A 21,927-nucleotide genomic window follows, 5' to 3' on the forward strand; every position below is an offset into this window, starting at 1 on the left:
TCCAGCCACAAATTCTCAAATGCTCTTCCGGGAGGGCTGCTTCCTTGCATTGGCCAATCGCAATGATATTCCCCCACGGTTCGTCTCCCCCTCATCCCAACCTCCCATACCAACCTCCCAAATATGCAGCCTTTCCTTGGGAAGACGGATAGGTTTCAAGTCCGGACACCATCCTGCAGGTGTTGCAAGACTTTGCGGTGACGCAGAGACAACCTGATAACCTAGTGTTGTTACTGGTGGTGAGACTGATGCGTTTGCACTTTTTGTGTCGGATGTCACGGCGTTGGTCTTTCAAGTGATCGGCACTGATAAGCGGTCGACCCGGTACCGCGCCGCTAATACTGAACATGCATCGTACGATTCACTTGTCTTGAGCATACTGCGGGATAGGTTCTGCGCACACTCGGTACGGCAAGTGGCTGTATCGAGTACTCGTACGTGCTCGTAAGTGCCCGTCCCTGAGAAGCAGGCGAGATTCTTGCTCAGCATCTAAATCCTGTGGATCTCTACCGTGTCGTATTGAGAAAGTGCCAACTCTAATGCCCATCCCTCCCTTTCTTAGCAGCGTATGCCAAGTCGAAATGAGAAGATAAAAATAGGAGGATAGATGGCAAAGTTCTAGATTGCCGTTGGACCAAAGAAAAGGGAGAATTGAAAACTCTTTGGTCATTTGCGCCACAGGATGACGCCTCGTTTGCCGATCTATAGGTCAAGAGATCGACAAGCTAGGAAGATGGATCGTCGCTAATATTGGGAGCAGCCGCAACGGGTGTTTCAAACACAGGGCTTTTCCCTTCGCCAGACCACGACTGCCAATCGTTTATGACCGAATGACAGAAGGCATTTACACCGACGACTTCTCACCGTGCGTATACCCGCAGGGCCCGTGTTACAATACGCCGGCAGTTTGAGGGCATACGGTATACACATGCAAGTGATGGCCTCCATCACAGACACACAGGCTGCTAAGTGCGGTGACCAATTGGCTGTGCTCAAAGCTGCCTCTGCCTCTGCCTCTGCCTCTTGGGTGTGGTGCTGCGACTTATGCCCAGCTCTCGTGGATGTTAGCGTGATTGCTACTGTTCCAAACTAAAGGAAGCGGCTTGCTGGCGGACCACGTTTAAGAAGTCTGGAGCAGCCCTAATGAAGCGCGAGCAACAACGAACCGAGTCAGCCAGTCCACAGTCGTGTGAAACTTTGATTCTCCTGGCCTTGGCTTCTCATGGTTACCACGAGAGACGAAACTTTACGCCGTCATGAGCATGTTTGTATGTGTTCAAGCCAAAGGCCTTTTGTGTATGACTTGTGGGTACGGGGACAACCTTGTTGCCCCGATTTCGGTTTGCACGTTTGCTCCATCTTGCTCATGGTACAGCACGTGTATACTCAATCCTATTTCATCACATGTTGAGCCCATACCGAGCATGTACGTGTACTGTACACGGCCCGGAGTGGAGTTGACGGATCCTTGGAGTTGAGGGCTTGGCTCTTCAGCCGCAACCCCAGCGGAGTTGACGAGAAACCCGGAGGCCAACCTGCGAGCTTTCGGCCCCTATTATCCTGATACTACTATTCCACACACGCAAAAATGGCCCGTGCTGCCAAAGAGGCTTGATCGCTCCAGGGTCCATCCCTAACGCATGCAAAGTCTAAGGAACGGGCCCAATATGGCAACATTTTCGATGCAAGATTTTTCTTGTCCAGCAAACCCGGAGCTGAGCTTCCCCCGCGCCGCGCCAGCCAACGCCCGCGAATACGAGAAGCAGCTGGGACTATTGACGGCTCTAAGCTGCGGTAGCGCCGTGGCTGTTGGTAATGTCCGGATGGCAACTAAGCACTGCGATTCACGAGAAAAGTATACAGTTGTTGCTGTTGCGCTGGAGTCGATGTGATATGATATATAGTATATGGTTCCTGTGAGAGCACGAAAAGTTGAACATGGACAACGGCTAGCGGGATGAGTTGACTGCACCGAAAGCCACGATGCGCCGCAATTGCCGGATGGGGATTTGATTCGTAACCCTAATCAACTATACGACTTTGAGAAAGTAAGGGGTAAGTGAGATCTGATATGCCGTGCATGCTTGTATGTAGATGCTGGAAGTTGATGCGCCTTGAATACGCATTGACTTTTTGAATTGGCAGACAGGTGTCTCAAGACTGTAAGATGAAATTGCCACAATTGTCCGTTTGCTATATCGGTAAGACTTACAAAGTAGTTTTTGAGTAAATCTACGTTGGTGAAGCTTCCAGTTATTATACGGAGTGGCAGACGGGAGCGAGTTTGGCAGGGTGGCTGATGGGATGGGCTTTGTTACACGTGGGCTGAGTTGCTCAACCTGATAAGCCAGTATTTGAGTTGACCTTGGCAACGGGTGTCAAGTGTCATAAAAAAAGCCATTGTTTGACATGAGCTATTTTATACTTTTTGGCGGTGTAACTGGCACCGGGACATTGCCAACAAAGGCACTGATAGCATCTCAAGAGAAAGCCGCCAATCTTCAGTGCTGTTTGACTGCCGGTGCTAACATCACCGACTATTACCTATTGGCAGGCTATTACTGCACATTGCGGTAATCTGTGAGATAGCGGAGCATCTTCGGGTCCCGATAAGTCCAACTCCCGGCTACGCGCGGCATCGCAGTCGCAGTCGCAATCGCAATCGCATCGCATTGCACGTCACTTTGCAAACAAACAAACAATCCATCCATCCATCAGCATTGTGTTACTTTGTGTGAAACCTGCATTGCTATTTGTGCAAGGGAACGAAATACATCAGCAAAAATCTTCTTTGATGCGGGTCACGCATGTGACCGCCTGCCGCCTGATCTGAATCAACCATCCCCAGCTCGATCTCGACTCTCCATCGGCTGTCTCGCGACCCCCAACTCCATCCCCAACCAGCGGTTACACTTGTTCCACCACCGTATCCCATCTTCTACATACGAGTACCGGCCAGTCGTTCATCATGGGCGCCATATCCCTCCCCATCAAACCCCTCAAGCCGGGCCCTCGCCGCCGCCGCCAGCTCCCCGTCCTCATGGCCGTCTGCGTCCTCGGCGCCATGGCCCTCTTCTACATCCTCCTCGCCATTGCGCCCTGCATGGTCGGCGCGACATGCTACAGAGGCTATCAGTCCGCCTATAGCTTCGACGCCGGCGACGACCTGCATCCGGATTGGATGGCGGCGATTCCCGACGACGTCCATCTCACCAGCTTGAGCATCCCCGGTACTCACGATACGATGACGTACGAGATTGGGTCGGAGCAGCTGCAGTGCCAGAACTGGAATCTTAGCATGCAGTTGAACAGTGGTTTGCGGTATCTCGATATCAGGGCGAGGCTGAGGGATGACGAGCTGCATATTTATCACGCGAATGGTTATACGGGTTTCGGCTATGAACAAGTCCTTCTCGACGTCTTTGAGTTTCTCGACGCTCATCCCTCCGAGACGATCATCATGCGCCTCAAGGAGGAGGGAAACCCCATCGGCTCCAACAACTCTATATCTTTCGAAGACGCCTTCAACTACCACCACTTCTCCTCTCCCCTCACCGCGCCCGGCTCCGCGAAGCACCTCCACAAATACGAATTCGCCGCTCCTATACCTACCCTCGGCGCACTCCGCTCCAAAATATTCATCCTACAAAACTTTGATGCACGCGATGGGCCGTACGGTCTCCGCTGGGAAGGTCCCGAGATGGTCCTCGAAGATCTATGGGTCATCCCAGACGTCTACCACCTCTCCGAGAAATGGACTGCTATTCGCGACGCTCTTGAATACGCCGCGCTGGCACCGGATGATAACCGCTTCCTCTACTTGGCGCACACATCTGCCTCGGTGGGCGTTCTTCCCATTGAAGCTGCTGCTGGACCGATGAACAGGACGATCCAGGGCATGAATGACATGACGGGGCAGTATCTCGAGGATGCCTCGGCCAATGTTGACGAGGCGAGGGTGGGCGTCGTCATTATCGATTTTCCGGGCAAGAAGTTGATTAAGACGATTTTGAAATGGAATGCTTGGCTGAGGTGATGGCATTGACAAAGTTAGATTTTTTTGCATTCTTTGACTTGAGACATGGCGTTGTTTACTTGGATTGACTACTATTACTACTGCATACCGTCCACATATTCGTACGGAGAACACATACGATATATATACTACACGCAAAGCTGGTGCATTGTACACTACTAGGTAGAGCACGGCTTGGAATTTAGATACAAAATCTCTTGGATAACCCAAAACCAAACCCAAAAAAAAAAACGAAGGGACTCGTATATACCCATACACATATACCATACATACATACACGGCATCGAAGTTGGATCCGTTGCTCATCCTCTCCATCCATCCGCCAGCCAATCCATCCCATCCCATCCATCCATACAGATCCCTCCATCCACCTTCCCGCGATCCTATCCTAGGCTATATACAAGAAATAGCATCCAACAAAAACGACAGAACGCTCAAGTTACAATTTTCCGCGAAAACGAGAGAAGATAGTGGTAACAAACTCCAAAATGTCTCCCAACCGTATGCAGATATCCCGCTATAAAGACCCCCCTTAAATTACCCTTATAAAAAATTCCCAATATCCCCTTATTGCCGTCTGAGATCCTCACTTCTTAGAGATTTCTTGCTCTTAACGCTCCGTATTCCCGGCGTGTTTGACCTGCTGATTGACGGACTAGGCTCTTTCGGACTATTGCTCTGGCTCTCGAAGCGTTCCACCATTTGCAGGACTCTCGTCTTGGGACGCTCAAATGTCATGGCTTCCGCCGTGTAAACGCTCGCCGACCTGGCAAACGAGACGTCCGTCGCTACTGAGAGCGGTCTCGACATGTCCGTCACCACCGAAAGCGGTCTTTCAATCATTTCGCCCCTCTCACTTCCCTCGCTCCTGTCTTCATAATCATCCTGGTTGATTCTCAAGAAGCCGTCGTCGCGATCACCTTGGTCCACGGGCACGCCTCCGCCCTCGTCATCATGATGAGAGCTGAGCTTGCTGCCGCTGCGAAGCGAAGGAGTAACCATCGATAACCGTTTATCCATGTCAACAAGCTCTGCCGTCTGTGGCATATGAAGAGGTTGTCTTTCATCGGTACTCGTCCCATCGTCGAGATCATCAGCGTTTACAACACGAAGACGCTCCTTGGGGACAGTGAACATGACTTGTACGAGGCGGTTCTCCACGGCTCTTTCGATATCCCATTCGTTTTCCTGAGCACCGCTACCCTCGCCACTTTCCCAGTCTTGGCGACCTTGTTTTCTTCTGAGAAGCTCGCTGCCAAGAGCTGCGAGCGGGGGTTCGTAATCGTGGCTCAGCATGTCTGTCGATATCTCTCGCTGAGGAGACCTATCTCTGACAGACAAGTCTCCCGAGGTAGATTCTGAGCCAGAAAAGACACGTCTCAGTGAACCAAGCCAGCTTCGTCGAGGAGGCTTGGATTTCGACGGCGAGGTGGGCTCGTCATCTTCATACGGACTTGATCTGCCGAGCAGCAGATTGGGGCCTTCTGCCTGCAGCGCGCCGAATCCTGATTTCGCTGTGTTGTAGCTGCTGGAAGAGGAGCTACCAGGCTTGCCCGGCTCTGTGGTCGGTGCCGATGAACCGCCAAAGAGGCCCCCAGTAACAATAGCGGACCATCGGCCGGAGCTGGATCGACCTAGACCATCCCCCGCACTGCGATTTGATTCTGATAGGGCCGATTCCGTACGAAGATCGTCTTCTCGTGCGCCGGATGAGCGCTGGGAGTTTCGCCGTGTGGGAGAATTACGGCCCTGTGCTCGAGTGCTATTATACCTGGCCAGCATTGCGTCCGCCGCGTCAACATCAGACACCCAATCTTGTACATCCGGATCGTGTTGAAAGGAGCCATCTGGGTTTGGACCAGCTGTGCTTTGGCCAGGGGGCGGAGGTTGGAACACTGGCAGACCCCCTGAGGCAATGGCAACCGTTGGCGTCAGGAATGGATCGGAATATGCGTCTGATGTCGGTGTGGTGGCTTCGACCGGATTGACACGCTGATAAGCCAAATCCTCCTCCTCATCCTCCATGATAGGGTGGATTTGACCCGGAGTAGATACGAAGCTATTCAGCTGATTCGCCGGTATATAACCGCCACGAATCTGTCTAGACACTGGCTTCCTCGCAACGCCTGGTACGACGGGAGCATAGCCGCCATATGAGCCGCGAATGCTCTCGTACCCCAGAGATCGATCGTCTCCACTGCTTCGATATGGATCCTGCTCGTTATTGTACCAGCTGCGATAACCCCAGGGGAAAGCATCTGGTCGCTCGGTCATGTCAACAGAGTCGTGGATAAACATGCTAGCATCCTGCGCCATGCCCCTGATTGTCTCCTCACGAGCCGCTCGCCTCCTCTGCCTCTTACGCCAGCAGAAGAACATGACCAAGACCAAAACAAGGAGGACCAGCCCGCCACCAATCCCAAACCCAATGCTCAATCCCAAAATTTTAGCTTTGGATGAATCATCAGATGAATTAGCAGCTGGGGTAGGGGAGGTATTGGGGCCTTTGCCATCGGGCTCGGCGGGAGTAGGGTTGTTGTAGGTCGTCGCCCAGGTCAAGTCGGTCAAATTCAGGAATTGTGGCGATGTGGTGAAGCCAGATTGTCGTTTCATCTTGCTTGACGAGTCCGAATCGCTAATCTGCCAACCTCCGTACACCATCATAACATTTCCTGGCAGGATAGCCGCGCCGTGTCCATAGATGCCGGAGTCTCCAAAATCCGGCTGTTGCTTGGGAATGGTCCATCTCCATGAGTCGTATGCCTGGCCCATTTCCAAAATGGCAAGCTGTGGCTCTGCTGCATTTGTCACATCGCCAACCCAACCTCCTAACACGATGATGGAACGCCCGTCCTGGCTTAGAGTGGCTGTATGGCCGGATCGACTCTCTACACCATCGGGACTGTTGTCGGTCGATTGCTGGACGTTGACATATGACCATGATTCCTCAGGGAGATTCCACACAGCAGAGGTACTCATGTTGATGAAGGCTTGCTTGGTATGACCGCCGATGATGACGTACGCGGTCTGCTGTGTGACCGTTCCAGAGTTGTTGCTCATCGAACTTTGCAGCGCGGTGAGACTGAAGCCGGCAATGGGCGTCTTAGGCCCAGAGTTTGAGGCAGTGACTTGAGCATACGACTTGGACGAAGGGCTGTTGTCAGCTGGGGAGAGACTCATCATGCCTGTGGTGTAATTCGCCGCAGACTGCCAATTCTTGGAGCTATCCGACGGCGTATCACACATGCCACCATAAGAGTATATTGTCGGTTCGTCCAATAGGGGAGCCAGTGTCCCGGAAAAGGCGATTGTTCCTCCAAGAAAGTACGGCCCTCTTGACGTGCTGCTCTTTTGCGACTTGCCCAACGTTGTCGCGTGCTTCTCCCAGGCCGCGTCGCCGCTACCCCCCGCGGCTGCTCCCTCTCCATATGTCCATACGTTTCCTGGCCCTTGGTCACATTCTCCTGCATATACCAGCACAGCGCCTTCTTCTGTCCTTAAAGCGCCAAATGCCGTATTCTTCGGATTGTCTCCGCCCACGAAGGGCAGGCTCGTCGTGACGGGGTTTAGCTTGGTGTCTGTTCCAACCTTGCTCGAAATGTTCAGCGACAGGAACTGTACGTTGTCGTCGCTATCCTGAGTGAAGATGTAAGCGATGTCTGGGGCATGGCACGCGCTCTGATTGAAGCACGCATCAGGCGTGAGAATCTGGGTGGGAACATAGGGGAAGCTATGCGCAGCGGTCACCAATGGAGCTCCCAAGAGCAGAGCTGCAGACCAGACGAAGCGACTTGATCGCGCCAGGCCTGGTGTTGCGCGATGCGGCTGCGCGCGTCCGCGAGCAAACGGCGCTGGTGGTACGGCCATTGATCGAGTTCGCACCGAGATCTCACACTCCCGTCTCCCTGATTGAATTTTTTTTTTCTAGTGTTTCCCTGGGATCGTTTGCCTTGTTCGCTTGTCGATCATATCATCGTGGCATGTCGATCCCTCGCAGCCTTGTCCTTGTCGCAATCGTGAGTATCGGTTGTCGTCCGCTATTCTCTACTCTTCTCGAGATCGTTCGCGCCAGTCGTCGGTTTAGAATCGCATCCACCGCCTCTGCCGAGTAAATAGTGGTGCTGCAGCAGCTCCCCCACAGATAATCGAGGACGTGCAGTAGGCGAAGCTGGAGTCGAGGGTCTGATCCGAGGGCAGCCAATCTCTCAGGGTCTCACAATGCGAGTCGTGATGGGAAGATTGTAAGAAATAAAGCAAAAAAAAAAAAAAAAAAGAACAAGAATAAGAATTAGGTCAGCTTCTTCTGCTCCAGCTCGACTCAACCTCAACAGCAAGCTGAAGCTTTTTTGTCACGGCCGCGAGAGTTGGCCAAAGGCTTGCAAGATGCAGGGACCCTTTTGGCGCTGGTACGAGCATAGAGCTTGGAAGGCAAAAAGACACGCGCAAAGCGGTGGGCTGCACCCCGGCTTTAGCGGTGGCCGTTAACAGCAGCAGCAGTACGAGTATGTAACAGCAGGTGGCACCTACCTTAGGTGGTAGCAACAGACTCAAGGAAGGCGCAGCACGCGGGTTGCTTGACAGACTGGGATTGTCAACAAGGGGGGGCAGGAGCCAGTCCGGCCGATACAGGCGAGGGAAAGAGCTAACATGTGCACCTGCAGGCGGCAGACGGCCGTTGTTTCCGTGGGTTGAGCTGCACGAAGCGAGAGCATTAGCCGCTGACCATTAAAGCTGCTAGCAGAGCCGCTGCAACGTCGATTATGGGCAGGCAATTTAACGGATTGCTACGCTTTAAGACACTCTCATTTATCATACTTTGATGGCTGCCGCTGTCATGAAAAAAGTATAAAACATCCATATAATTATCCATTATACTTTGTACAGATATTCCGTCTTCATATTCATTTTCATAAACATCATCATTCACCTCATCTGACGCCCATCATCTCGCCCGTCAATTCTCATCCCCCCACACAACTTCATTTGTTGTCCTTGTCCTACCGCCGTTGCCGGGAGCAACCAAAGCTTGGCCTTCTTTCTTTTTCCCACCAGGGCTTAGCGGTGCACGGCGTTATTATGTTAGCGCCCCAGATTGGGGATCAATCCATAACATTGACCATCAGCAAGAATTTTTTTGTCTACTGTTATTTGTGCTATTATCAGAGAATCAATTCTGTACTATCCGTCTTACTCAAACACCTAAAAATACACGCATAAATAGCACTCATCAGCAAAGAAAATAATTCAAAACCCGCTGCTGCCTTGCTTTTAGTACTGCAACTACTCTCCTCGCTATCAGCATGTTATTAGTCCCAGCTGCTCTTTTGGGCAAATCGGGACCCAGCCACCTATCAGCACATGTGATGCAACGAGGGGCTGGGGGACACACCTAAACAGCTTGAGCGGCAGCCAATCGAAACCGCTGCTGTCAAACAAAGATGGCTGGGAATGGCGTGCAGATGCAGCCTGACCCGGATGCCATTGGACGTCTCTCTATCTCGATATGATGCCGCCTGCAGCCACTGTCGATGAGATACTGTAACTCTGTTGCTCTCTTTATGATCTGCTACGAGAATCATCAGCTGCTCGTGCTGACACGCAGCATCTTCTCCGTCTCTCTCGCCCGCTTCAGCCCCCCACCCGGGAAATGACGAGAGCCTAGAACCGCCGGGCCACCGTTGGACTAGCAGGGAACACGCGGCAGAGCAAAAGCAAAACCTGAATCTTTCCCAGTTGTCTCGTCTTGTCCTTGTCTGTGCTTTGTATCGGCTCAAAGTCAGACAATATCAATACATCAACTGAGACATGCGTCGTCATGGTCTTGTTCACAATTACTAGTATTTCTATTCGACGTTACGAATTCAACAAAAAAAGGTGCAAATAGCCTGCGTGTCCTGGCCAGTTACAATACATCTAACTAACTGCCCTCGTCTAACATGAATCTTGTGCTCTTCCTCGTTCGTACGCTCTCCAGATGATATCATGCTCAGTCCTATCCATACGACCGTAAATAACATATTATTGTCTCTCTCATCTTAATAAACCCGCCAAATTCAAGTAATAAAAAAAAGGCCAGACGCACTGCAGGCAGAATTAAACAAAAAGACGGGAGGGGGTATCAAGTATTAAGCCGCCTAATAGTAAATCTTTTCTTCCCAGATGGGTGGTCGAGCACCTTCGGAATCCCACGTAACATGGTTCTTCTCGTCAAGCGTTGCGCCTTCATCCGTGATGGGAATCACCTTGCTTGAAGCAGCAACCTCCTGCTTGGACAAGCCCGCAGGGTCCGAGGGAATCCAAAGAATTGGAGTCCTGCTTGAAACGGATGGTGGCAAGAATGCTTCGGCTTCAATTTCATCGGCGTACTGCATCGGCTCCGCCAAGTGCTCTTCTTTGAGGAACAGTTCGCGTAGTGTGGCATAGTCCGCATAAACCCAAGGCTTGAGGAATTTGAGAATAAAGTTACCCTGCTTTCCAGATGCGTCCAGAGGCAATTTCTTAGGTTCCTGGGTCTTGCCGGCAGTGTCATCGTGAGAGACATTGTTGGAGGCCAGACCTTCCTCAATGCTAGTACCAGTTCCATTGCCGGCGGCGCGCAGCTGAATGAGTTCCTCCTCTGCCTGGAGACTTCGTGGCAAACCAAAGAGAAGTGGATCAAGGGTTCGCGACAGGGTGAGGTGGTACAAAATGGTGAAGCCGAGGAAGATAGCCATCAGGACTGCAGGTCCAACAGCCTTAGAAACGGCAAAGAGACCAACCATGCAGATTTCGGCCAGGTAGATACCAGAAAACAGCTGCTTCAGTGCTCGAGGGTAGATCAAGCCATGAGTATCGATATTAGTCTCCGTGACGAACAGGATATTATATCGGTAGGCAAGATAGAACAAGCCCATACCAATGGACGACCAGAACAGGATCAAAGGAGCAATAACCGAATACGTGATGCCTATGACAAGTTAGCAGATGCGTCTAGCAGGTATGAAAGGAATCCAATAAAAACATACTAATGACAGCAATGTTGGTATATACTGGGAGAACGCTACCCCAAGAAATGGCGCTGAGGCTCGTCCACTTCTTATACATGGCTCGGGGTGTCTTGGCCAAAAACTTGTACAGCAGCGTAAAAATGAAGAAGCCGACAACTTGAGTAACGACGCTAGTCGCAATGGTAAGACCCTGGACGATAAAGTAGGAAATGTAGAAATTAGATGCGGTGGGCAGCGACTCGGAAAGGATGTTGAAGACTTGTTGCGGCTGCTGGGCGATCTGAACAAGGGCCGTTGAAGCTGCGTTGGTAAGGGTCTGGATCAAAAACACCTGGATGAGCTGGAAGAAGAAGTATGAGTTCTGGGTAAACAGCTCGACGCGAGACTGGGTAACTTCGCCGGCCTGTTTGGCACAGAGACGCATGATGACGGGAACCAGGGACATGAGAACAGAGAGAGCCACTGCTGGAAGCAAGCCGGAAACGACTCCAAGAATGGGCTTGGGAATATCGCCAATCCAAGTCAAGCCGGGAATGTTCTTCAGCGTATTCACCTGAGCAACCAAACCAACAATACCGACGGGGATGGCCCAGAAGATGATGAGAGCGGCAATAAAGGCATAGACGACATAGCGGCGGATAATAACCTGCCACCAGGGGAAGGACAAGCTCTTCCAAACAACCTCTGCAGGCTGAACGCCAATGGCCTTGGGCTCCATGTGCAGGGCCTGGTGGTGAGTGACGGATTGGAATGCATATTGAGCGTCGCCTTGAGTTTCGAATTCGACAAAAACAGCGCGGACTTTCTCGTTGTTGCCAGCTCTCCAGTCAGCCTGAGCCTTTTCAACCTCGGGAATCAGACGCTGCAGCTCATTGCGGCTCCAGAAGATGGTGTCGACCTTTTCGCCAATGAGACCAAGGAAGCCAAGACGATGATGCGGGCGGTCCTTGTCCTGAATCCAGCGTGAAGCAATGTCGCCTGTCTCGACATCTCCATCTTCGGTAGTGGCAGGGCCCTCGGGTTGGGTTTCTCCCTTCTTCGTGGCCTTGATGCGAGCCTTGTTGACCTTTGTCAGGAGGCCAATTTCTCCCTTTTCAAGCTTCATGGCGGCATCGTCGCGCTCCTCCACCAATTTATCGAGCTCATCTGTCTTGCCGCAGACCCAAACCCTCCTGACGTTGTTGAACATGTTACGAATACGCTCTTCGGTGTTGTATTCCTCTGGAACGGAAGTGAAGAGCACGGTGCGGGCAGAGATTCGTTTGGCGTTGTGGGGGTTGATGTGATGAGCCTGGCGCAGATTAATGTAGAAAATGCACTCGCGCGTAATCATGTACATAAGAAAGCCATATACAGCCCAGCCAACAAAGGTGTGGGCGTAGAGGTAGTTCTTGTGCGTCTCAATGTCGACATTGCTGTACGACAGGATCTCGAGCTGGGAGAGACCCTTGCCTCCGGTGGCATTGACGGGGAACAGAATGGGCCAGGTAATGAGAAGGCTGACGAAACAGACGACGAAGCAAATGCGAAGATATCGAAGGAAGAGATAGGCGTCGAGGCTCTGGTGGGTTAGAACGTAGGCGTCGGGGATCTTCCAGAAGGCCGAAATCCAGGTCAGCAGATTGCTGGGTATGCTCGGCGTTCGTTCACTATATTGCGTCAGTCTATCTCCATGTCCATCGCCTGTTTACTTTCCACTTGACATGGAGAGAGGCATTACTCACTCTTCGCGCAAAGACCCTAGATATGTACGCGGCGCATAGTACCGCCGTTGGGATCTTCTCAGGAATAAGAAGATGACAATGTAGACACACGATACTACCAATACAGGAATGAGAGTATCAAGCATGCCTATTATCAGACACAAGGTCAGTCAGTGCCTATATCGGCAGCATATTTTCATCTTGAACTCACCCCATGCTGACTCTGGCTGGGATTCCCGCGCTGATCCCTGGTTGGAGTCGGGAGCCAGGTTCTTGTTGAGCCAACTGATAAAGTTGCCCATCTTGACGACGTCGTGCTCGCAGCCGTTGCCGCGCGCGTCAAATTGTGCTCGATGCTGTTATGAAAGATGCTCGAGGTACCTCGTCGTCGTGAATCGATGTAAAAATTAAAAAGTGCGAATCGAATTGAATGCGAAGTGCCGTGTGCAAAGCGCCAGCTCCAAGTTAGCTTGAAGGGGGTGGGCAAAGCAGGGATATTGTGAGATTTGACAGAGATATGCCAAGTGGAGAGAGGGGAAAAGGGAAGACAAGCGTCTAATATCGCCAACCGAAGGTACAAAAGTACTCTGTACTCTTGACGCTTGGCAGATTGATCAACAATCGATCTCTCGATGGCGACACAGACGGGACAGGGAAGGCGAGTTCCGAGGTCCTTCAGCGGCAGTGGATGCCGAAGCGATGGATAAACGCGTATTCAGGCTGTAAGAGGCACGAGGTTGTGCTCCCCTTAACTAGTCGTATATCCTTTCTTTTCCTGTGCCTAGCTTTTTTCTTCTTGTCCCTCTCGTCTGGGCTTCTCTTTTTTTCTTCCCCTCGTGGGCTGGACCTGATGAGTTGGCCGTGCCACTAATAAGTCACTGTCTCAGCCAGGCAAGGACCCGGCTGCGGCGCCAACTTGCCGATCTAGCCTATGTGGGCCGATAAAAGGCTGTCTGTCTGCTTGAGAGCTTGGAAGAAAAGGGAGGGATCGGATCCAAAATCTTGCGTGTGTCCAGCTGCTATTGGAGCTTGTGCGTATGTGGCTTGGGCGGGTAAACGAGCGGATGGCCGTACCAGACGACCGATAGCGAGAATGAGTGATGATGAGAGTGGGAAAAGAGGAACGAAGCAGAGACACGGATTGGAGGACAAGGCCGGCAAGCTGAGACTCTTTGCCGCTTCGCCATATGCAATTATTCGCATGCGCCTCCCCGTCCAGAACCTCCAAGGCTACGAGTACTCCTCCCCAAGACCCGGCAATTTTAGAAATTTTTCCTCTCATCGTTCTCTCCTGTGCACGCACCGAGCCGAGTTTCATTCAAGACATCTCATTTCCCAGGAGGTCACCGTTCGATAACTCAATGGGGTCGTGGCTTGTGGGTTCAGCCCCCTGTCCGGCTGCCCTTTAGCTTGCCTTGATATTGAACTTGGCTTGCAGGCGATCCCTGTTCAGCTGTGCTTTTTGTGGGCCGAGGGACGGCAGAAGCGTGGGCGTCACACGCAGACGAGCAACTTTCAATCTCGTCATACCCTTGGGCTGCCACAACCCGGTTTTGGAGGCCCACGCGTTGATCCGGCTAAGAGGCTGCCCGCCCTGACCTGAGGGTGTCGACGCCAGGCCTTATGTATGATGATGCTGTCCATATATGAGGTGATGAATAATGACTACATATATACATGTTCTTTATCTTGGCCCTCGGAGTTGATTACTCGGCTCGTCTTGGCGAGTGGAATAAGCTTTGAGAGCGCTGTGTTAGTCTCGGCTCGTTGCGAATTCGCCGTGGCGTCAGTTCCATTCAAATGCTCCACGAGCTCCACGAACACCGGTAATAAAAGACAAAATCTTCAAAGATGGCGTCAAGCAAAGCCGTATGCCCCACGAGGACCTGAGTTTTCAAAGGCTGAAAGGCACCGGCAACTCGCCACATCCGACACTACGACTACAAAAATTCTCACTACAGTACTCGTTGATGTAGGCCAAGTGCCATGCGCGTACAACACGGAGACTTGCATCTCACCTATTTCACATCAGCTCCGGATCATGTTAGTCTCGAGTACGGCCGAATGCGTTCGCCTAGCCAAAGGTTGCAGCCGCAGGTTCGCGATAATCCACCAACTTGTCTCACGCAAAATATGCTGCTGGACGCATTGAGTTTGGATTTTGGGACCGTTGAGTGCTAGTAGTTGGTTCCTGTTATCCAGATGAGATTCTGATCACGGTCAGCGCCATCCCTTTTCCTCAATGGCATTTCACATGTTGTTTGTTGATGTTGTTTCTTGTCGGCGATCGTCATCAGTGCTGTACACGTATCGTATCCGATTCATGCCGATCTACTGACCCCAGACCCCCGACTCAAGATCGAGTTTTCTGATGAGCTTGTTTCTTACTCCGTACAGTATGGTGTGGGCGGTGCCACACCAACACACCCAACCTGATATGCGTCATCAGCTTCTCATGGTTCGATGACATGCACAGGATCAAGTGACCTACACATTGGCTGTGTCGGACAAATATCGGCTCTTTAGGCAGCTTCTCTTGGCCCGTACCTGAACCATTTTCAGCTGAAAAATGAGATTCTAGACCTAGAGTCTAGGGTAGCATCAAGCATGACACGCATGCACATGAATGACACCCAGGATAAGAATATAACAGTGACAAGCTCTCGGGGCGCCGCTCTTCATAAGTGTGGGAAATTGAGCCAATTTATAACAGACGCAGTCAATCTATCGCGAGTAGAATCTATACCTGCATTTATTGAAGAGGCCGTCGCCAAAAAAAAAAAAAAAAAATCTTGCTTATCGAGGTTGGAATTGTTTTCTAGCTGGGTAGAAAATAAAAGATCTCTGGTTACCATTTTATCAACAGCTATTATGTAGTCTGTAAGTTGCCGATGCTGTTGCCGAGAAGTCTGCGGGGAAGTTTTGCCAGCGATGCATTCATCATTGGATATATAAAAGTTTCTTATTTCTAATTGGTTCATTTTTCACCAATCACCAAAGTGATCATTCTGAATTCCATTTGGAAATACACATAGAAGCGCTAGATTGGCTAGAAAGGCCCTTGCCTTGTGTTACGCTGCATTTTGACCCTGGACATCGTTCGTACCCAACATCCTGCAAGGCTTTCTTGAGGGGTGAGTACTTATCTTATTTCTCCCAACTGTTCTGTTTATCCAAATTATTCTTTATCCCTCGGTTATGAACCACCTTTATTCTGCATCACAGAGCTCTCTACCTAGCTGTGAATAATGTCAAAGCGACGCAATGAGGCTGACGATGAGCGTGAGTCTCCCGACCCAAAGAAGAGCAGAGTGGACAACCCATCCGACCCGGTCAATTTTAGCCATGCCGATTACACAATTGGATGGATTTGTGCATTGCCAAAGGAGCAAACCGCGGCGATTGCCATGCTGGATAGAAGACACACTGGTCTTCCATCTCTCGCCAATGATGACAACGCCTACACCTTTGGATCAATTGGTGGACATAACATCGTCATAGCCTGTTTACCGAAAGGGCGGTATGGCACTAATTCTGCGGCGACAATCGCGACAAAGATGCTCAGCTCCTTTCCATCCATTAAATTCGGGCTGTTAGTTGGGATTGGAGGTGGCATCCCATCTAGAGTTCGACTTGGGGATGTTGTAATTAGCACACCAATTGATCAGTCTCCAGGAGTTGTTCAATGGGATCTTGGCAAAGCGGAAGATGGCGGGGATTTTAGACGAACTGGAGCGTTGAATAGCCCGCCAAATGCACTGCTTAAAGTCTTATCAAAGCTGGAGTCTGAGCATGAGATGCAAGAGCCTAAGATTACCATCTTCTTGGATGAAATGAAACGGAAATGGCCAAAGTTATATCCAAAATATTTCTGGAATCCGTCACTTAGAGATCCTCGAGATGGAAGCACCGAAGGAGCGGCGAAAGAGCCTCAGATGAGATGTCCATATATTCACCACGGTTTAATCGCATCTGGTAACCAGGTCATCAAAGATGCTGCAGTCCGCGACCGTCTAAACGAGGACCTTGACGGGAATGTATTATGTATCGAAATGGAGGCAGCGGGATTAATGAACGACTTTCCCTGTCTCGTTGTACGAGGCATCTGTGATTATGCAGACTCGGGTAAGAACAAGGACTGGCAAGAGTACGCGGCTGCTGTAGCGGCAGCTTATGCGAAAGAAATCCTTTCCGTGTTGCAAGTTTCGGCCGTGGAGCACATGGATTCAGTTAAAGGTACATAACTTTATTTGTTTCAAAAACTCAAGTCGTCTTTATGTACTATGTACGGCCACTTGTATTCATCAATCTCTAACTGCGTCTTGCATAGACATATTGTCGAATATTAATACGGGACTTGCAAGCATACACACAGCTGTTGATGAAATGGCAACCCGCAAGTACGCTCAAGACCACCAAGCATTTTTAGATTGGTTAACACCAGTCGACTATTCACTACAGCAAAGAGACTATTTCAGCAAGCGGCAACCTGGAACTGGCCAATGGCTTCTCAAATCTAACACATTTCAAAATTGGGTCGATAACAGCCAGCAAACATTATTCTGCCCAGGGATTCCAGGAGCTGGAAAAACAATTCTTACATCAATGGTAGTTAATGATCTTTTTGAACGATTTAATAAAGATCCTACGGTGGGTATTGCCTACCTATACTGCAATTTTCGGCGGCATGATGACCAGAAACTTCACGATTTATTATTAAGCCTACTAAAACAATTAGCTTATGGCCAGAGCTGCTTACCGCAAGATGCAAAGACAATCTTTGATGCATACAAAGGCAAAACTCAGCGTCCATCTTTGGATGATATAAAGAAACTTCTTAGATGTATGACAGATTCATATCTGAGAGTATTCATCCTCGTTGATGCTCTTGATGAATGCCAAGGGTCAGATGAATGTCGAGCAAATTTTCTAACAGATATGTTCTTTCTTCGGGATAAGTCAAAGGTGAACATTTTTGCGACTTCGCGACTCATACCAGAAATTATGGAAAAGTTTGAGGCCTGCAAACGCATGGAGATTCGCGCGACTGAAGATGATGTGCGAAGATACGTGTATGGCCAACTAGACGGAGGTAACATGGAGCACCTACCGTCTCTAATCAAACACAAGCCGGACCTGAAAGATGAGATCATAAAAGGAATTTCAGATGCCGTTGATGGAATGTATGTGACTAACTTTATAATTTTGCAGACATCGTATAAGATTATTAACAATTTCTAGGTTTCTATTGGCCAAAATCTATCTTGATACACTCGTTGATAAAGTCACAATCGCCGATGTTAGAGAGGCAGTAATGCAGTTGCCTAAGCAGGTGTCGGGATCTGGAGAAGACAAAAGATTGGAAATATTAAACCAAGCATACGAATCCGCCTGGGAAAGGATAAATGGACAAAAAGAGGGATTTCGAAACCTTGCCACGCGCGTTCTAGCATGGATCTCCTCTGCAAAACGGCCATTATCCACCAAGGAACTTCAGCATGCTCTCGCAGTTAAAATCGGCCTAAATGAGCTGGACGAAGATGCTATCCCACAAGTCCAAGATATGGTGTCATTCTGTGCCGGTTTAGTTACGGTTGATGAAGAGAGCAATGTCATTAGACTGGCACACTACACAACGCAAGAATTCTTCGACAGGAAGAAGGGCGATTGGTTCCCTAATGTAGAGGCAATGATTGCAGAAACTTGCATATCTTATCTTTCATTGGGAGGCTTTGGAAAATATTTTTTAAAAGAATATAATCCAGACGAATCTAATCTGGAGGAAGCTGGTCCGGACAATTCTTATCTGGACGAATACGAACTTACCGAATCTAATCTAGATTACTTGCAGTCCTATGGACTTTATGAGTATTCTAGCTTTTACTGGGGTGACCACGCACGCATTGCCGGAAGACAACTGGATGAGAGCGTCATTGGATTTCTCATGAGCGGGGCCAAGGCCTCTACCGCGTTCCATGTGATGCTATACCGCTTTCCGATGAGCGAAGTGGTCGCTGACCCTGTAGGTTACTTCCCCTACGAATTCTTCAGCTACCTCCACCCTGAACTATTTTCGCTAGTGTCAGGTCTGCATCTTGCTGTGCATTTTGAGCTCTATGAAGCAATCAACATGTTGCTCAAGATCGGGTGTGACATTAATGGGCGCAAAGGGCTCGAATTAACACCCCTGTTAATGGCTATCGACAATGGACATACAGGTATTGCCGAGATGTTACTTGACAATGGAGCTCATATGGGTGCTGTGTCAGGCCTGAGCTTATTATATTTGAGTGTTGCTATGCAACCGAAGAACTATAGCGAAAGTCTCGTTCAAAGGCTTATCGCTATGGGCATTAACGATGGAGAGGATTTTTCGTTATACTTGATGCCAGCAGCAAGATTCGGCCACGAGGCTATTGTAAAGTTGTTACTTGACAAAGGTGCTAATATCAATGTAGTAGACGGCAATACTTGGACGCCATTGCATACGGCAGTTATAAATGATCAAGAAGCAACTATGAAGTTACTACTTGATAAAGGTGCCAATACTGAGGTAGCGAGTGATGAGGGTACGACGCCACTGCACTATGCAGTTGAGCATTACGACGGGGTAGCTGTTAAATTATTGCTTGACGAGGGTGCCAATATTGAGGCAGCAGATAACCGTGGTAAGAGGCCACTGCATTATACAGCCGCCTATGGCTCTGAGGCAGTTGTTAAGTTATTACTTGACAAAGGCGCCGATGTTGAAGCAGCAGACAATGATGGTTGGAGGCCACTGCATGTTGCCTATGATAATGCAGAAATGTGGCCGGAAAAGAGACCATGGGACGGGATTCACAGTGAGAAATACGCAATTGTCAAGATGTTAATTGATAAGGGCGCCAATATTGACGCAACAGATCATCGTGGTCGGACACCACTGGATATTGCCAAAGAGAACAATCAGCAATATATGAATTGGGAGTCGAGGAAGCACGGAGCGTGTCAGTACGGTAGATAATATAGGTCGGACGACGCTTTCGCATGAATTGATTGAGTGTTGGGACAGGGGCTGGGCGCTTAGCATGTAACAAAAGAGATCGGATAAAATAAGAAGACAAACTCCTATCTCTCTTGAAGGTATCTCAGTAATTATATTATATATCTGCATAATGACTGCCAGTAGCAGATTTCTTTCAGCTAATTCAGCTAGGTTTTTCATCAAATCTATCCATGCTAGAGTCCCGAGTTTGCTGTAATGGCTCTCTCCTCGTATGCTTGACGCTGCTTTAGTCCTTTTGCTGTAACCAATACCTTCGACTAGTAACCTCTTTCAAAGAACACTTGTTAACATGGAGGAAGAGATAAGATTCTGGTTTGTCGAATTTGGTCGCCACAATTGCCAAAATATCGACCAGAACGGAAACTGTGCTGTTAATCAAACAAGTCTTCATACGTTGGGGACTCTAAATCTCACCTCCAATGAAGATTTCCAAGGCCCACGTTACGACAAGCATCCAGATACTTAAGCACCTCTCTGTCAATCTCTTCTCCCCAAGTGGGTAGCTGATCCAGGGCACTTTGCCAAGCTTTGTAACAATCGTCCAGCATTTTGCCTATGCTGTTCATCGCTTCTTGATCTGAGAGATTATGTGCTTTGAGTATTGTGATTAAGTTATTTCCCGCGTCGTTTAGTTCCTGTACGAAAGTTAGAATGCTTTGAGTGGTTGGAGGATATTAGTTGCAAGATAACGTACAACTTCTTTTTTGTATGACAAAATATCGTTTGAACTAAGAAATAATCAGTTTCATGCGTATAATCGATGTAATGTAATTTCACTTACAGAATCACAAGATCTACGATAGTGCTAGTGCACAGTTGAAGAGACGGGTGATCCATCTGTGTTTGGGAAAGTTTTATGTCTTCGGCAAATCTGAAGGGTAGGTATGTTAGAAGTTTGTATACAGAATAAGATAGAAAACCGTACTCTACCAGTCGTATAGCCAGCACCACTCCGATCGTTCTTCTTCGGTAGCTCATGTACTGATCTACCGTTAAAGCGGGAGAAGAGTTGGACTTTGAGAGTTTGGATTGATAGAGAAGACCTTCGAGGTATTTCTTATGAGAATCCTTCCAGCGTTCTTGTACTTCTAGAAGCAAATTAGAGACTTCATCTAAAGTTTAGCTGAATCAATTTTACCTGGCGCGTCACTCTGATGAAATCCTGTCAGCCGATATCTTCATTGCACGGACCAGAGAATGCTTACAGTTTTGATTCTATCCCAGATGGCCTGAAATGCATACTGCAGAGGTTTGTCGGTTTGGACACGAGGGTCGTTGTCGTTTAGAATTGCAAGAATGCAGTCAACCTCTTCTTGAGCCTTGACTGGATCGTTTGCTAGAGGCCCTTCATCAAACTCTGTGGTTCGAGTATGAGTTACTTGTTATATCGTTGTGATGGTGACAAAACTTACGATCATCAAAATAAAATATCTAAAAATCTGTCATTAGATCGCCTGAAACTAGATGTAGCATAAAAGAAGGTGCTTACCCAGTTGGCCCAGTCAACCGCTGTGCGAAACCTATCTTTTTCAGCCGAAGGGGCCCAAACGGCGGCCGCGAACCCAAAGTCAGTCTTGTTAAACTTCTGTTCCTCTTTGCCTGTTAATTGTAGCAGCCTATTCATTGTTAGTAAAGTCACTGATAAGCAATACAAAGGGAAATGGAAGTTCGTACTCTTTGAACCACTCATCTGCTTCAGCTTTGCCACCTTGATAATGAGGGTTAATGGCTGGCTCAGTAGACATGATTGAGGAAAATAAATCTGGAATTAAGACATGTCGTGGAGCGTCTGGTATCCTTGGTAACTGGAAACCGGCTGTAGAGGCCTCTAACAGCAGAGTAGGCTCTAAAACTGTCACAGTTGTAGACATCTTAATAGAGTAGTTAACCAGCTTGGCTTGGTTTGAAGTGTGACTTATATAGGAAGCTTGAATTTACAGTCTAAGAAGACTAGTAATAAAGTAAGTTTGACTACAATTCATTCTGAGCAGAGATATAAAAGCATTCAGTGTTTATATGTCAAAAGTCCCGTTGAGTAAGCCAGGGGAAGGGGGAATGTTGGGCCGTTCTCTTGGTCGAGGCCTTGAAATTTGCCGCTGTCAAGTTGTCTGCCGCGTATAAAGCGGATCTATCTGCAGGTACGCTGTCACTTATCCT

At 49.2% G+C, this 21,927-nt stretch overlaps 5 protein-coding genes across 5 annotated transcripts; 2 read left to right on the top strand and 3 right to left on the bottom strand.

The window, feature by feature from the left end:
* Positions 1-2,677: 2,677 nt before the first annotated feature.
* Positions 2,678-4,248, top strand: V8C40DRAFT_244194 (PLC-like phosphodiesterase). The gene has a single exon (XM_083215601.1). It carries the CDS (start codon positions 2,969-2,971, stop codon positions 4,034-4,036), a length of 1,068 nt encoding a protein of 355 aa, XP_083073697.1. The 5' UTR covers positions 2,678-2,968; the 3' UTR covers positions 4,037-4,248.
* On the bottom strand, positions 4,126-8,543 carry V8C40DRAFT_244195 (uncharacterized protein). Its single transcript, XM_083215602.1, has one exon. The coding sequence runs from the start codon at positions 7,901-7,903 to the stop codon at positions 4,604-4,606; it is 3,300 nt and encodes a 1,099-aa protein (XP_083073698.1). The 5' UTR covers positions 7,904-8,543; the 3' UTR covers positions 4,126-4,603.
* A 1,349-nt stretch (positions 8,544-9,892) lies between these two features.
* On the bottom strand, positions 9,893-13,220 carry V8C40DRAFT_215179 (uncharacterized protein). Its single transcript, XM_083212160.1, has 4 exons — positions 12,937-13,220; positions 12,747-12,873; positions 11,041-12,671; positions 9,893-10,982 (listed from the first exon to the last, which is right to left on the bottom strand). The coding sequence occupies exons 1-4, from the start codon at positions 13,025-13,027 to the stop codon at positions 10,171-10,173; spliced, it is 2,661 nt and encodes an 886-aa protein (XP_083073699.1). The 5' UTR covers positions 13,028-13,220; the 3' UTR covers positions 9,893-10,170.
* A 2,753-nt stretch (positions 13,221-15,973) lies between these two features.
* Positions 15,974-19,728, top strand: V8C40DRAFT_265514 (uncharacterized protein; the record flags this gene model as incomplete). Its single annotated transcript, XM_083219663.1, has 3 exons — positions 15,974-16,961; positions 17,056-17,908; positions 17,967-19,728. The coding sequence occupies 3 exons, from the start codon at positions 15,974-15,976 to the stop codon at positions 19,726-19,728; spliced, it is 3,603 nt and encodes a 1,200-aa protein (XP_083073700.1).
* A 452-nt stretch (positions 19,729-20,180) lies between these two features.
* Positions 20,181-21,515, bottom strand: V8C40DRAFT_265515 (terpene synthase family protein; the record flags this gene model as incomplete). Its single annotated transcript, XM_083219664.1, has 9 exons — positions 20,181-20,405; positions 20,465-20,498; positions 20,552-20,641; positions 20,696-20,858; positions 20,909-20,921; positions 20,976-21,127; positions 21,183-21,201; positions 21,260-21,386; positions 21,445-21,515. 9 exons carry the CDS (start codon positions 21,513-21,515, stop codon positions 20,181-20,183), a joined length of 894 nt encoding a protein of 297 aa, XP_083073701.1.
* Between the last annotated feature and the right edge of the window lie 412 nt (positions 21,516-21,927).

Source organism: Trichoderma camerunense, assembly GCF_050948025.1.
Source record: "Trichoderma camerunense strain CBS 138272 chromosome Unknown V8C40scaffold_8, whole genome shotgun sequence".
Lineage (NCBI taxonomy): Eukaryota > Fungi > Ascomycota > Sordariomycetes > Hypocreales > Hypocreaceae > Trichoderma > Trichoderma camerunense.

Coding starts and splice junctions, on each gene's coding strand:
- V8C40DRAFT_244194 (XM_083215601.1), top strand. CDS start 2,969: ATGGGCGCCATATCCCTCCCCATCAAACCCCTCAAGCCGGGCCCTCGC.
- V8C40DRAFT_244195 (XM_083215602.1), bottom strand. CDS start 7,903: ATGGCCGTACCACCAGCGCCGTTTGCTCGCGGACGCGCGCAGCCGCAT.
- V8C40DRAFT_215179 (XM_083212160.1), bottom strand. CDS start 13,027: ATGGGCAACTTTATCAGTTGGCTCAACAAGAACCTGGCTCCCGACTCC. Junction 12,874..12,936: donor CCAGCCAGAGTCAGCATGGG/GTGAGTTCAAGA, acceptor GTCTGATAATAG/GCATGCTTGATACTCTCATT. Junction 12,672..12,746: donor CTAGGGTCTTTGCGCGAAGA/GTGAGTAATGCC, acceptor GACGCAATATAG/TGAACGAACGCCGAGCATAC.